General features: G+C 38.4%; 1 protein-coding gene and 1 long non-coding RNA gene across 4 annotated transcripts in view; one reads left to right on the forward strand and one right to left on the reverse strand.

Annotated features, from left to right (window-relative positions):
• LOC108495432 overlaps positions 1-13,601 on the reverse strand; it is a 14,815-nt gene extending 1,214 nt beyond the window's left edge. The window contains exons 1-2 of the long non-coding RNA XR_001874119.1: positions 13,452-13,601; positions 10,569-10,570 (exon numbers count right to left, since the gene is read on the reverse strand). This is a non-coding gene — a long non-coding RNA (uncharacterized LOC108495432). The remainder of the gene's footprint in view (positions 1-10,568; positions 10,571-13,451) is intronic.
• Positions 1-14,152, forward strand: part of RAB3C (RAB3C, member RAS oncogene family) — a 127,343-nt gene that overhangs the window by 56,797 nt on the left and 56,394 nt on the right. For all 3 annotated transcript variants that reach the window (XM_017811114.1, XM_017811113.1, XM_017811116.1), the window contains one exon: positions 6,328-6,446. In XM_017811114.1, the coding sequence (XP_017666603.1) occupies positions 6,328-6,446 (119 nt within the window). The remainder of the gene's footprint in view (positions 1-6,327; positions 6,447-14,152) is intronic.

Consider the following 14,152-nt stretch of genomic DNA (forward strand, 5'->3'; position numbering starts at 1 on the left):
CCTTTCCCTTTCCCTTTCCCTTTTCTTTTCCTTTTCCCTCTCCCTTTCCCTTTTCCCTTTCCCCTCTTCCCTTCCCCTTTCCCCTTTTCATTTTCCCTTTTCCCTTTCCTTTCTCTTTTCATCTATTCATAGTTCTGGCAATTATGCTTTCTGATGAGTCTGGTTTTCTCCAAAAGTCACTAGAATCACTAAATATGCTTATACATATGCTAGACATACAGCTCTCAAACAGTCTGACCTAAACAGCAATTTAAATGAAATCTAATTTAATTATGCTACTTTATGCCAGAACTTCCCACAAAGAGAATGCAAAGATAAGGGCACTGTACTTGAAATAATGCAAGATTCATAGATTAGTCACATATTTAACTTCCTCTTACAACACTCTCTTTAATAATTTACAGTTTTGAACTAGAACAACATAAAGGACATGATTGATTGGTGTGCATTAAGCATCATCAGCTGCTGACACATTTTCAGAGTAAATGAATATTTTCTTGTGGGAATAACCTGTGCTGTCTTCAATTATATGTCTCTTACCAAATACCAGCACATTAGAGAAGTGTTTTAAGCATAACCTTTTGATATGCAGCCATAGGGCAGATGTATTTACTGACAAGCAAGAGAACACAGTGGTCTTTAGTTTAAATAATAGAGTTTTCACATGAAGACCCATTCCCATATCAAGCAGTAGATTAAACTGATGTTTCTATTTGGTATCTTTAACCTTTCTTTCCTTAGTGAAGAGATTTTTAGGAGTGCTTATGGTATATGTAAGAAATCCATCTTGCTTTGATGAGGCTTTTTTTTCTTGGTGATCTCAATCCAATTTAAAGTTCCCCAAATTAACAGTTAAATCCTACCTAGCTGTAGATAATTCTAGCAGCACATTGATAACAAAGGTATATGTTATATGTTATAAGGTATGTGTCCTCTTAATTCTTCCACAAGGAAACTAAAATAATTAAGAGCAAGAAAAATGTTTTCCCAGTATCTTGTAATAGTAGTTAATTAAAAATTAGCTTTGAAAACACTAGAGAAGTCATTCAAAGTCAAAAAGCCTTAGAGCCAGATTCTTGGTCTTTCATGAATCACCTTTGTGTCACAAACTGTCTGGATGCCATGGTGGACTCCCACACTGTAGAAAAAAACTTTCAGCACCTCATGGCTGGCATCAGCTGTCCTGTGCCACATATCCTTTCTCTATACCTCCCTTTAACACAGAAACATTCTAGACAGGTTCATCTGAACGTGCTGAACACACTGTGTACTACCCATCATTGCAAACCTAAATTATTAATCACTACAATCAGATCCAAGAAAAAGAAAAAAACTACGATGATGGGGAATTGAAATATCTCATCCACAGTCAGGTATTAAGAGAGTATTTGGTGATGACAGACTGTTGTAAAGCAAAGGAGTTGGAAGTGGAAAAAAAGAGAGTGTTATGGAGACTGTCCTGCAAATACACCTCTCAGTAGTTGTGTCAGTGGAGGGAACAGCTCCCTGAAATGCCTGAAGGGACTGTGTTGCAAGTGGAGAGAGGATGGTGGCATTCTGTGCCTTCAATACCTCACTGGTGAAGTTCTCCAGAAAACAGCAGGTGCTTTTTCATCTGAGCCTTTGAATCTAAAACTACCTGCCTAAGGTATGACATGCAAAGAGCTTCCATAATTTCTTAGGTATCTTTGGTGCCTGCTCCAGAAGACGATGGCTGCCACGGTCATAGAAAGAGTATACAGAAGTTACCTAAAGATCTTCCTACAAGGATCCTCCAGACAGCTCTAAAGAAGCACTAGGTTGCCAAGGCAGGAGGAAACTGTTTTATGACAGACCACATAGTAGCCCAGTACTTTTATTCAGCAGGTATTCTAAAGCACTAAGATGTGCCTTGTGACATTGGTCATGTAAGTTCTGAATTGGTTTGGACCTCAGACATAGATGAACTCTTCCAGAAATAATGCACTTAGAGTTTCTAGCTTAAAGGAGATAAAATTTTTCTGGCTCTGTGTTGCAGATAGTTTCCTTTCCTTTTTATAGGTAATTGAGATTAAAAAAAAAAATCTATGTGAAAAGCATAAGTTGATAGTAATTCTAGTGAGCCTTTAAACATGTTTTTTAAACTTAATATTCTGCCCAGAACTGCATTCATTTACTCCTCGGAAGGTTTGGAACATTATTAATATTTAATAGGAATGTTTCTGTAATTTTTTCCAAAATCTGGAGCATGAAAATGTTTTAAAATAACTAATTTCAATTATAGGTGAAAAATATCAATTAAGAAAAAAAGCCCAACAAAACATACTAGAGACATCAGAGCACACGATGGAAAATTGTGCAAGTCTTCCAAATATTTGACTATTGTAGGCTATTAGCCTGTGTGCAATATTTAGAAGTACTATACAATATTTAATAATGCAATATTTAAAGTACTATGACCACTAAAACCTTGTAATTCTGTAATTTAATATTTAAAATCTAATTCCTACTAAAAAAGATTCAAAAGACAGGATCACCTAACCAGAAGCTAATAGAATAGTGTAACTTTATTATAACCAGAATTTATGAAAGTGATTATAGTATTTGAAAATATTTCTTGCAGCTCCTGAGACCATTTCTTTTTGTTGTTTTGGCTGAGATTTTTAAAATATCTCTTTTTGTCTTCTGTGTGTGGTACTTTTCATAAAGCATTCCCTCACTCTCATTCATTCCCCTCTGCTGTTCCATTCTACTTGTTTAATTAACAATTATCTGTTCTTACCAGACATTAACTACATGAATGTAAAGGCCCCCAAATGACCTATGTGTCTTGTTTTCTGCCTGTCAAAGATGGAAATTAACTGCCTTGATTAAAATACCAGTCAATAATAGGTAAAATTTTATTCTTCCTTAGGCTTATATTACTTAGTTTGCTTAGAAATAAACATCAGTCAGTGCAAATACAGATGTTATATTTCAGAATTTAAATCTAAGAAGACAGTCATCATATGAGTTCTGTGGTCTTGCAAAATGGACTATGATAACATACCAGCAGAGAATAACTATACCTGAACTGGAAAAGGTTTTCTTGAAGTATATAACAGTACCTAAGGATACATAGTGATTTACAGCTATGGTGATTTACAACTATAAATATTACAAAATATGGAAATAATTTCTTTTCTGCTTAGTTCTTCCATAAGAATAAAAGCTAATAAACAGAAAGACCATGTACGTTGTTGCAATACCTGTTTCAAATAAATCAAATTATTCTAATAAAATATATTTAATATTTAAAGTATGCGATTTTTTTCTAATGTGCTCTCTCTCCTGTCAAAAGGTATTTTAGTTCCTTAACAATCATACAAAAGGATCTATCTTTAGGGCACTTATGAATATATTCTGGTCTGATTACAAAGAGATGCTTATGAATGTGTGGAACAGAAAAGTTTTGACACATTGTTACTGATATTTGGGTTTATTTCTTACATGATCACACTGCATAAATTAAGTCTATTAAAATTTTAATTACTTCCTTATAGTAAGTGAATATAAAATAATATCAACAGGAATGTGCTTATCTATGTTTGAAACTAATAAACTTAACTTTATTCATAGTCACGCATCTGTTATATACTGATATCACTTTAGAAAATCTTCCTTTTTTAAATCATCCCATTAACATAGCATTAGCTATGAATTTAGAATTCTGAATTAGAATTTGAGAACAATCCCAAATATGTGTTTCCTTCCCAGACTGACACAAATCAAATGCATAGGTCCAGAAAAGCGTCTCCTGTCCCAGAGTCAGTCAGTGTTTGGATATTTATCTGCAACTTCCTTATGCTTTGTGTAAAATCATTTAAGAACTTTCATCTCGATTTGTCTTGCTGTACACTGCTTTTTATTTTCTGTAATCAAGAGTTCCTAAGCCAACCCTACCTAGTTTTAACACTGCACAGGAAATAGTTGATGTCTCAGATATGAAGCGTCACTGACTTATGTCTTTATTGCTATGGCAATAAATATTTGCTTCAGTAGCAGTGGGCTCCCACTTCTCATACTCTTGTACATACTAATCATACATGCCTCTGACTGAAAAACAAGCTGATAGATGCTGATAAAACTTGTTTGAAAGTCATCTCTCTTCTGTACAGAAGGGCTGAATACTTGCTATGGGCCATATTTTCCTTTTTCCTCCCAGACATTTTCTCTAATAACAAACCAAATAAATGAAGCCAGGAAAAAAAAAGTGAGAGTAAACCTTATTCCATAAATGGAATACAAAGAAATTCTTTAAATAATAGCAGATATTTCTTCTAATTTTTGTTAATAGATCATTTTACTCAATTTTTCAATGATACTTTCATCTCATTGACAAACTGACTTACTGAGAAAGAACTGGCCTCTGAGTATTAGAATATGGACAGGCTTAGTGCGAGTTTTAATACCTTAATATTCAGTAACACAAGAAAATCTGGGAGCAGCTATCCAGCCTCCCAACCACAGTTGGTACAGTCTCAGCCAGCTCAGAGCATAAGTAGAAAAGTTTAGGTCTGTCTGGCCTTCTTACAAAGACATAACCTAACTTCCTGTGAGACCTGTTAGAGTCTAACTTCTACTTTAGCTTTTCATCTTGAATTACTGAAACCACATCAAAGTAGCAGCTGCTGTAATCCAAGATGAACAGCAATCATATATTTCACCTTGTTTGGATTCACTAAACACTCTGGATATTTTTTGTTTAATCTAAAAATTTTCTGTTGTATGTAAAATCTCCTTTTCTTATTTTATTAGTTTATGAGATGAATGATATATGTGTAAGGAAGGAGGCCTGCTTTATCTATTTTTCTGTTTTTCACAAGGGAGTACTACTAGCCTAGGACCTATTTCAGAAAACACAGCAAATGTTTGTCACTTTTTATTATTTTTTCGCTGTAGGAAGGTAAATTTAATAAATTTACTTGTTTTGTTAAGTAAACTATTTCCTATCTACTAAAAAATTCAGAAATAATGATATTAATTTTCAGTTTGTTAAAATTAAATATGCACACATAGAAATATGTGAGTTACAGGATTGCACTGAAATGTCACATATATCTCACCTAAAGTTTTTAATATTAATGGTTTAAAAATACTAAATAGGTGTGCTGGAAATAGTTATGTGTTCCCTGTATTTCAGTTATTGCTGTTTCTCAATTTTTGTGCAGACATGGGTGATGGTATCACAGAATCACAGAATTGTTAGGGTTGGATGGGACCTCTGGAGCTCATATGGTCCAAACCCCCTGCCAAGGCAGGGTCACCTAGAGCAGGTGACACAGAAACATGTCCAGGTGGGTTTTGAATGTCTCTAGAGACAGAGATTCCACAACGTCCCCAGGCAGCCTGTTCCAGTGCTCTGCCACCCTCAGTGCAAAGTTCTTTCTCATGTTGAGATGAAACTTCTCGTGTTTTAGTCTACAGCCATTGCTCCGCATCCTGTCAGTGGGCACCACCGAAAAGAGTCTGGCACCATCCTCTTGATGTCCACTTTGAGATATTTATATACATTAATGAGATCCCCTCTCAGTCTTTTCTTCTGTAGACTAAAAATTATGCTAGGCACTGCATATAGATGTATTAACAGGTAGTCCCTACCCTGAAACACTTTTAAAGGTAGTAAGTAACACACAGAGTAGGAGAAAGGAAAACTTATATTTCTTTAAAGGCAATTGATGGAGTTGCAAAGACTGAGGAAGAAAAGTGGTTTGAGGTAAGGGACTGATAGCATACTCCTTTTTTTCAGTCAGATATCACCCTCATTTTAAAAACACTGCCATACAGTCTTTTTTTTTTTTTAAGTAAGGAAAAAGCCGTATTGGTGCTAAAGTTCACGTGAGAACCACTGGCTTAAAATCACAAGAACAGAACAACCAGACATTGCCTTTTTGGTCAGGATGTTTCCTGATTTCAGGAACCATCCTGGTCTTATAATGAAGATCTTAAGGGTGCTATTTTGTTCCAGCATTTTATCCAGGACATGAGATTTTACCTCTGTCAGACTGGGAAGGTACAGGGCAGGAGAGAAGGTTCTTACCTGACTTTCAGATTGATTAACATGAATCAGTGATGACTCAGGATATATGGCCTGACAGGGGGCCATGCCTTTCTGTTTCTCTCCACTCTCACCTCATGACATACTCAATGTGTCCCTCCTATTATGATCCAATGCAGAATTCTTTTTGTTGTTTTTCTCAGGATTGCACAGTTGTACAATAACTTTTCTCAGTTTTATTTCTATTAAAGTAAAAAATAATTTTTCAATTTATTTGCAATGTGTAAAAATTTTGTTTGTTATTGTTTCAGGACACAGCAGGACAGGAGAGATACAGAACTATTACCACAGCTTACTACCGGGGTGCAATGGGCTTCATTTTAATGTATGACATCACAAATGAAGACTCTTTCAATGCTGTGCAGGATTGGTAAGTCAAACTTGGAATTCATAGTACTTATCAGAGAGAATATGTGCTATCACTTTTCTGCTGTGACAGTATAAATTATTTTGGAAAACTTATTTCCAAATACAGTGTTCGAGCATTCCTATACCCAAATAGGAATTACTATTACATAGGAATATTGGGGTTTTTTTAATTCAGGAAAGACAATGAACACTTTAAAATATGTTACATACAATTAATTGTAATAATTGTGTTTGCTGTGATTTCAGTGTAATGTACATTATTCATACAACTTAAACCAGCAACACGCTGGTGTGGACGGTAACTTCTAAGATACCAGAAACCATTTCCAAATTTCATGGAAAAATTGATATACCATGTGTGAAGGTCATCTTTTAATTTTTCATCATGTTGCTTTTAACCACAGCTAGATATACATTATGTCATATGCATTATGTCAGTCTTGTGCCTCAAGTGTTAAAATGAGCAAACTTTATCACAGTAGCAGAACCTAGAATGGCTGAAACTTACATTACCTTGCGTTATGTGAATATCCAGTTGTCTCCATAAAAGTGTTTTTTTAATCACACATGGGCTTTTTTAAGTAAAGCTAACATAAAAGAAAAGCCAGAGTTTACCTCAGTGATTTCTTCCTCAAGTTATTTTAATATATGAGAGCTTTCCAGCAGTGCTCTGAGTGATATGAATAACATTTGCCATGTGTGGTCCACATGCTCTCTTGCATGCAGTTCCCTCTCCATGTGTTTGAGAGAGGATTTTGTTCAGTTTGTGTGATTTGTTCAGTATGTTTCTTAGGCTTTTTTAAAATATATTTTAAGATATGCTCTACTGTGGACTTCTGTCAGGACAGACAAGGTCAGAAACATGTTGCACACTTAAAGAGTAGTGATACTATCGTGCCTGTTTTTAGCAGGAATTGTTGTCCAGCCTCACATTGTCCAAGAAAACAACTTTTTCTCTTTCACATTCTTCTGCTTACCATTGTTGTAGAAAGTGTCATGGAGCCCACAGAGCACCTTCCCTCTCAACAACTGGAGTTTATTGGTCTGTATAAGCTGAGGCTGACCATTTATCACTCTGAAAGTAATAACTGAGAACCTTAGGTTGATTCTGCTCTAAATGGGATCTTGATTTGCTTTGTAAGCACTAAGGATGTAGTCATTCACAGTCCTTCAGGGAAAAGAGGCAACTCCAGATTGTGTCCCACCTTTTTACATCAAGTTATCTGTAGGAATCTACACCAAATTGCTCTTATGAGCAAATCTTTCTGTTTATGAGAGAATCAATAAGCTTACCTGACTAGTACAGACTGGACAACTGTCTTTTGGACAAATGAATATATCTAAGTGGAGTCTCTGCTTGATACTACAAAAAGAAGGCACATTTGCTCCATGTTATTTGTTATGCCACAGGGATGTTCTGCCCATGTTGTACAAAAGCTGGAAGCATCATGCTGAGTACTTGATGTAACACGTTTGTGAGAACTGCCTCTGTTCAACAGCATGAGTCAGAATCTCCTACCTAACAGAAGATAGCTGAAACTGTTTTTCATAGATGCTTCTATGAAAGTTTAGCAAAAACAGGGAATCAAGCACTACACCAAAATCCTAGCTGAACCTGCAGATGTGACCACCAGCACCACTGCTTCCTGGCCCTGCCAGCTGAAGCACTGTCTTGCTTTGCCTCTGCTTTTCATTGTCCATGGGCTGACTCTGCTTAAGCACTGGGTTAAATGGGTGATAATATCTGTCTAGGACAAGCTGTGATCTGCAAATCTCATTGTCCCATCTCTAGGCAAACCAGATGGCATGCTATATATTATCTAGCTTCCTCCAACACAAAGAATTCTTTTATAGCAAGTGTAAATATGAATGCTTATTATTAGTTTTTCCACCTGTTTGTTTTCCAGTCTCCTAGATCTGATATGTTTGGCACTCTTTATCTCCTGGTGAAGGAACAGGGCTTCATACTAATTAAAAAGAAAAAAGTCACTGTAAAATGAAGCAAGAAAATATTTAAAAGCTATGGAGTTCTTAAGTAGGTTTATGAAATATGAGTTTTTCATCATTTTTATCTAGAACCTTTACGAACTGTTGGCAGATATTATAGAAATTTGGTGGAAAGATGTGGTTGCAGTATTATGTGTCAAGATCTACAATCATCTGCAAGATGAAAGGAATGATGGATATGCTGAGTGCCTCACTTGTCAGAATGAGACATAGATTTGCCTGTTATAGATTTTTAATATCATAAGCCCAGTTGCTGCTCTGCTGTTCTTCCTCTGTTTTATTCCTCCCATCTCAGAGTTGATAATTGATTTTGATTAGCCTTGGGTTCAATTCTGATAGTAATTACAAAACCAAAGCTTGCTTCTGAATGTGAGAAAAGTTAAGAAAAACTCGCAAATACCAATGCTGCAGAAGAGCAGGCATGGCTATGTGCAGGTATCTGTGTCTTTCTGAAAGATATGGGAGAGGGAGTGGGAACTTTTAAGCCTCTCTGGAGTTTAAAATGCATTTCTCTGTGATAAATATGCCTCTCTAAGCAGTACTGCCACTTCATATACATGAACAATGGGCCAAATCCAAGCTCAAATCATATCAGCTTCAAGACTTGATCTAGAAACTGCTCTGCAGTCTGAACAGTGAATTTACAGGTACCTTTTAGAATTGGATAAACGACTTTGGTTTAAAATGTGTGCTGAGATGATTCTTTATATTAAAAATCATTTTTTTGAATCTGACTGACATTTCTCCTTTATAGCTACAGATACAGATGAATAATAGTTGTATCTCTAGATGCTTAAGCTGCAAGTTGTGTACTTTGAAGTAGTTGGATGTACATTTATCATGCCCCCCTAAAAAGACACAGATTTGGGGAATAGATTTATTTCCTATAAAGAGGAACCCATTGTAGAGCATCATTTTCTGCTTGCCTGAGTTCTAAATGAGAAAGTGTATATAATCAAAAAACCAAATCTTCCCATTTAGCTGAATTTTTTAGACAGTGTCCACATGTTTTAAGTAATTGGCCTAGTGGGATCTGTTTTCTTTAAAAATTCCTTCTTATTAAATCTGAGGGGGAAATGAGTGTTGAGAGTGGCACTGTGCCACTTCAATGCCTATTTTTTTAGTTCAGTTGTAACGTCCAGTGCTTGCATTAATTCCTGTTTTATGCTACCACCTGTAGCATCTCTGTAGCTTATCCATCTCTACATTTCACTAGGAGCTGTTATGTCCCTTTTCCTTTTAGTGGTTCAATCCACATAAGGTGTGACCTTTATGGCGGTGGTACCTTGTGGTAGGAAGGAGAGGGCTTTTTACTTTCTTTCCAAATCAACTTTGCTTTCAACTCAATATGCTGAGTTCTGTAGAAGTTCTAGGAAAATAAATGCCTCTGAGTTGAAGTTAAACCTGTTTTTACAAATACGACTTTTCTAGACTTCTAATGACTGAATTGGAAGGAATTGAAATATCCTTATACTCAGGTTATTTCTAATGCAATATCTCCACCTAGGTCAGAAACAGCTGGTATGTAAACCATGATCTAAAAGCCTGAGGGTTTTTTTTTCCAGGCTGAAAGCCTAGACTTGAAACTTCTCTAGGTCGGAAGGCTAGACAGGGATAGAGCACATTGTATATATTTGTTTACACAAGTTGCTCCTCTGCACCTGGAAACATTGTCCCAGCTACAAGTGTTTGTCTGGCAATATCTTTATCACTGTCTGGTGACTGCTAAAGGCACTGTTGTGAACTGCTTCCCTCTGCAGGAATTCAGTATTTGAGAATTCCACATTGCTGAAGTCTCAGATTCAGGAATGCTTCCTTAGGAAACACATAAGGCTGAAGGAGCCTAAGAGGCTTTGAATTATTGAAGTTTTTAGATTATCTGTGTTTTGTAAGCCTGTCAAGGTCTACAGAATCAGTTCTTCCTCCATTTTTGGCTGACGCTTAAAGCGTCAGGGAGCAGGGAAGACAGTATTCTAGGAAACACTTTGATTACCCTCACCCTTTAAAAAATTAAGTTTTTACCAAAAGTTTTATGATAGTTTTTTTAATGCCCCGATGGAAAGATTATGGTTACACATCTTCTTAAGAAATTCAGAGACTCCTCCATGCAAGATACTTCTCTTTCGTCTTTTTCTCTAAATATTGAACTTAGTTCAATTTAAGAAAAATCCATTATTTGCTGTATGTCAGGGAACAAATCTGGAAAGTGCTTCTAGGCAAATTTAGCCTCCACCTCTTGTTGTTAAAACACATGATGTGCCATGCAGCACAGTCCACGTGGTTCTGCTGCACAGAGCACAGACACATGCCATGTATGCCATTGCCCATGCGTGTTCCTGGGATCCCTGTCCTGAGGGACTCTCTCTGGACACAAGCTGCACTGTGTACAGCAGTGATCTATGCACAGAATGTCTGCCATGTAGAGCAACCTCAGCACAGCAATACAGTTTAGAGCCAGCTGTAAAAATATTCTGACCAATCATGCTAATGTAAAAGGTATATATGCCTTAATTTATATCTATCTATATATAGATAGATAGATATGTACACACACACGAGTTATATGTAAGGCGGTGGAGCTGAGGTAATTTCCAGGAGATTTAAACTGCTGCAGGGAGCACGGCAAACAGGGGCATAGCACGTCGGTGAGAATGTGGCACAGAAGTTTGCATGGCAGTTGGCACAGGCAGGGTGAGCAGGATGGGCACAGCTCTCTCTGGTGGGTTGTGAGGTAGGTGTGTGGCTGTCAGTTTTTGGTTTGTGTTTTGTTTTTTTTTTTTCTCTCAATCCAGCAAGGGTTTCCAAACATCAAAAGCCTGCTGCTCTCAGGGGGAGTGTGTTAACCCAGACAGAACCCCCTAGGAAAGATGCAGCTGTTCAGGTCACCGGCTGCAGTGTCTGAGCCTGGTGTCAGTACCAGAGGACAGTGTGAGAGATGCCTGCAACGATGCAAGCAGGTGAATGATTTGCTGTGCTTAGTGACAGAGCTCAAGGAAGAAGCGGAGAGGCTAAGAAGTATTAGAGAGAGTGAAAGGGAAATAGACTGGTGGAGTCATACCCTTTTGACCCCAAAAGAAGTCCAGCAGGAGATGGTGAAGCCTTGCCCCTCCTGCCATCAGGCAGATGGAGCAAACCAAGTAGGTGGGGGGGGATGGAAACAGGTCCCCGATCGAAGAGGTAAAAGAATCCCCTCCTGACCCCCATCAACTCCCACAGTGCCATGGTCCGAGGGGGGATAGGGCCGTGACACAGCACAGATGAGTTAGGAGACAACTTACCGCTGGAGATGGAATGCTTTATTGAGGCGTGCACGGGACCTTTTATCAGTTCAGGCGGGGACAGGGCCACAACATGGGGTGGAGCATGAGACAGACAAACGGGGGAACAAATCGGGATAGGGACACAGGCAAAAGGGGGAGGAACGTGGGAAGAGCCAGGGAAGGAAAGGGCGAATGGTGGCTGTCTCCTCTCTGCAGCGTCTCCGGCCAATCAGAGAGGGAAGCAGGGAAGCAGGGAAGTGAGCATGCCTGGGCGTGCCCGGGAAATAGAAATATAAGGGCAACATACAGTGTGTATATAAACACATAAAAACTGTAAAGTCCGTATAATAAAGTCCTGTCAATTGCTGTATATCTTCCTCCATGCCTGGAACTGTTCCCATCCTGAATCTTGTTCCTTCACACCACGGTGCCCTAAAAGAACAGGTATGGGGCCCTGGGAGAGTCAGGCAGAGGGCAGTCAAGAAGAGGATCTGTCTGGAGGGTCTCCCGGTTGCACCCCATCTACCTGACGGATTACAACCACAGCTATAAAGAAAAAAAGAAGGGTAGTTGTAGTTGGTGACTCCCTTCTGAGGGGAACTGAAGCCCCTATATGCCAGCTGGACCCATCCCACAGGGAGGTCTGCTGCCTTCCTGGGGCCCAGGTGAGGGATATTAGTAGGAGACTCCCTGAGCTAATCCGGCCCTCTGATTATTATCCACTGCTGGTGGTCCAGGCTGGCAGTGATGACATTAGTGAAAGAGGCACCAGGCTAATTAAAAAGGACTTCAAGGAGCTGGGTTGATTAGTTAATGGGACAGGAGCACAGGTGGTGTTCTCCTCAGTTCCTGCAGTAGCAAGGATGAATGAGGAGAGGAGTAGGAAAATCCATTTTATCAATAGGTGGCTAAAGGATTGGTGCCACAGGCAGAATTTTGGGTTTTTTGACCATGGGGCAAATTCTATGTTACCAAGCCTGCTAGAGTCAGATGCGCTTCATCTATCTGGCAAGGACAAAAGGACTCTAGCCCATAAGTTGATAGGGCTTATCAGGAGGGCTTTAATGTAGGTTTGAAGGGGGAATGGGTTGAAACCAGGCTCGCCAGAGATGAGCCTAAGGATGGAAAGCCAGAGTTAGAAGTGAAATCAGCAGCCCAGATGAAGTGCATGAACACCAATGCACACAGCATGGGTAACAAACAAGAGGAGCTGGAAGCCATCGTGCAGCAGGAAAGCTATGATGTCGCCATCACAGAAACGTGGTGGGATGACTCACATGACTGGAGTGCTGCCACGGACGGCTACAAGCTTACATCCAGATAGCAAGAGCTATCTGCTTTTATACAATTAACCTGTGATGCCTACCTGGGCAGGTGTGGCCAGGACCACCCAGCTAGATGCCTTCGGTCCCTCCTCTCTTTATGTAAGTGGTACCCCTTCTGCACATGCTTGTGTACATTAGAAATTCCCCTGCTCCTGCGTGTTGCACGCTGGGAGTCTTTTCTAAATGAGTCTTACTTCATCCTCCTCCTCTTCACTTTGACCTTCAAATACCCCTGTAGGGCCATCGGCCAACAGTCAGGCCCCAATTCAGTTTATACAAGATACTCCCTTCAAGGACGAAGTTCTCTTTTATTGGTGCTTGTTTCTCATAACTTGGCAGGAAAAGAACAGACTCTCACAGGTGGCTGGGCCAAACACAACCAAAAATTAACAGCGTCTAATTAAGCATGAATACAGATATTAGGAAGAAATTTTTTACAGATAGAGTAATCAGACATTAGAATGGGCTATCCAGGAAGGTGGTGGATTCACCGTCCCTGCAGGCTTTTAAAATGAGACTGGATGTGGCACTTAGTGCCATGGTCTAGTAACCATGGTGGTGTTGGATCAAGGGTTGGACTTGATGATCTCAGAGATCTTTTCCAACACGGTTGATTCTATGATTCTATGATTCTTATATAATAACCTGTGCTTGATATTAATGCAAGCAAATTTCCTGGGATTGTTTTTGACATATTTGTAGTTTTCAGCCAAGTGGGAGCAAGAAGTTGCATACTGGTAGGTAGTTTCATTCTCCCATTTGACACAAAAGAATGAAACACTAGTATTTCACAAATTTTATGCTGTGGAAAAAAAAAAAAGAGTGAAATTTAAGGATGAATATTTCAAAAGAATCACAGTTTGATATATTTTTTCATTTTTTTCTAAGTCTTTTTTCTGTACAATGAATAAGGAGAAAAGGAAGTGGGATTTATAGACTTAAATATAGGGAGCAAAAATGTATTTTACAATTTGAAATATTGTTAGTTGCAATAATTAGTTGCAATTACACAAAACTTACAGTTTTTCCTTTTAATGCTGACTATTGGAAATGTACTTAAGTTATGTACAAAATGACTCTGAAATTCTTTTCACATTTTATTTCTGCTCTTTATT

Source organism: Lepidothrix coronata, unplaced genomic scaffold (assembly GCF_001604755.1).
Source record: "Lepidothrix coronata isolate B3197 unplaced genomic scaffold, Lepidothrix_coronata-1.0 Scaffold31, whole genome shotgun sequence".
In the NCBI taxonomy this organism is placed as follows: domain Eukaryota; kingdom Metazoa; phylum Chordata; class Aves; order Passeriformes; family Pipridae; genus Lepidothrix; species Lepidothrix coronata.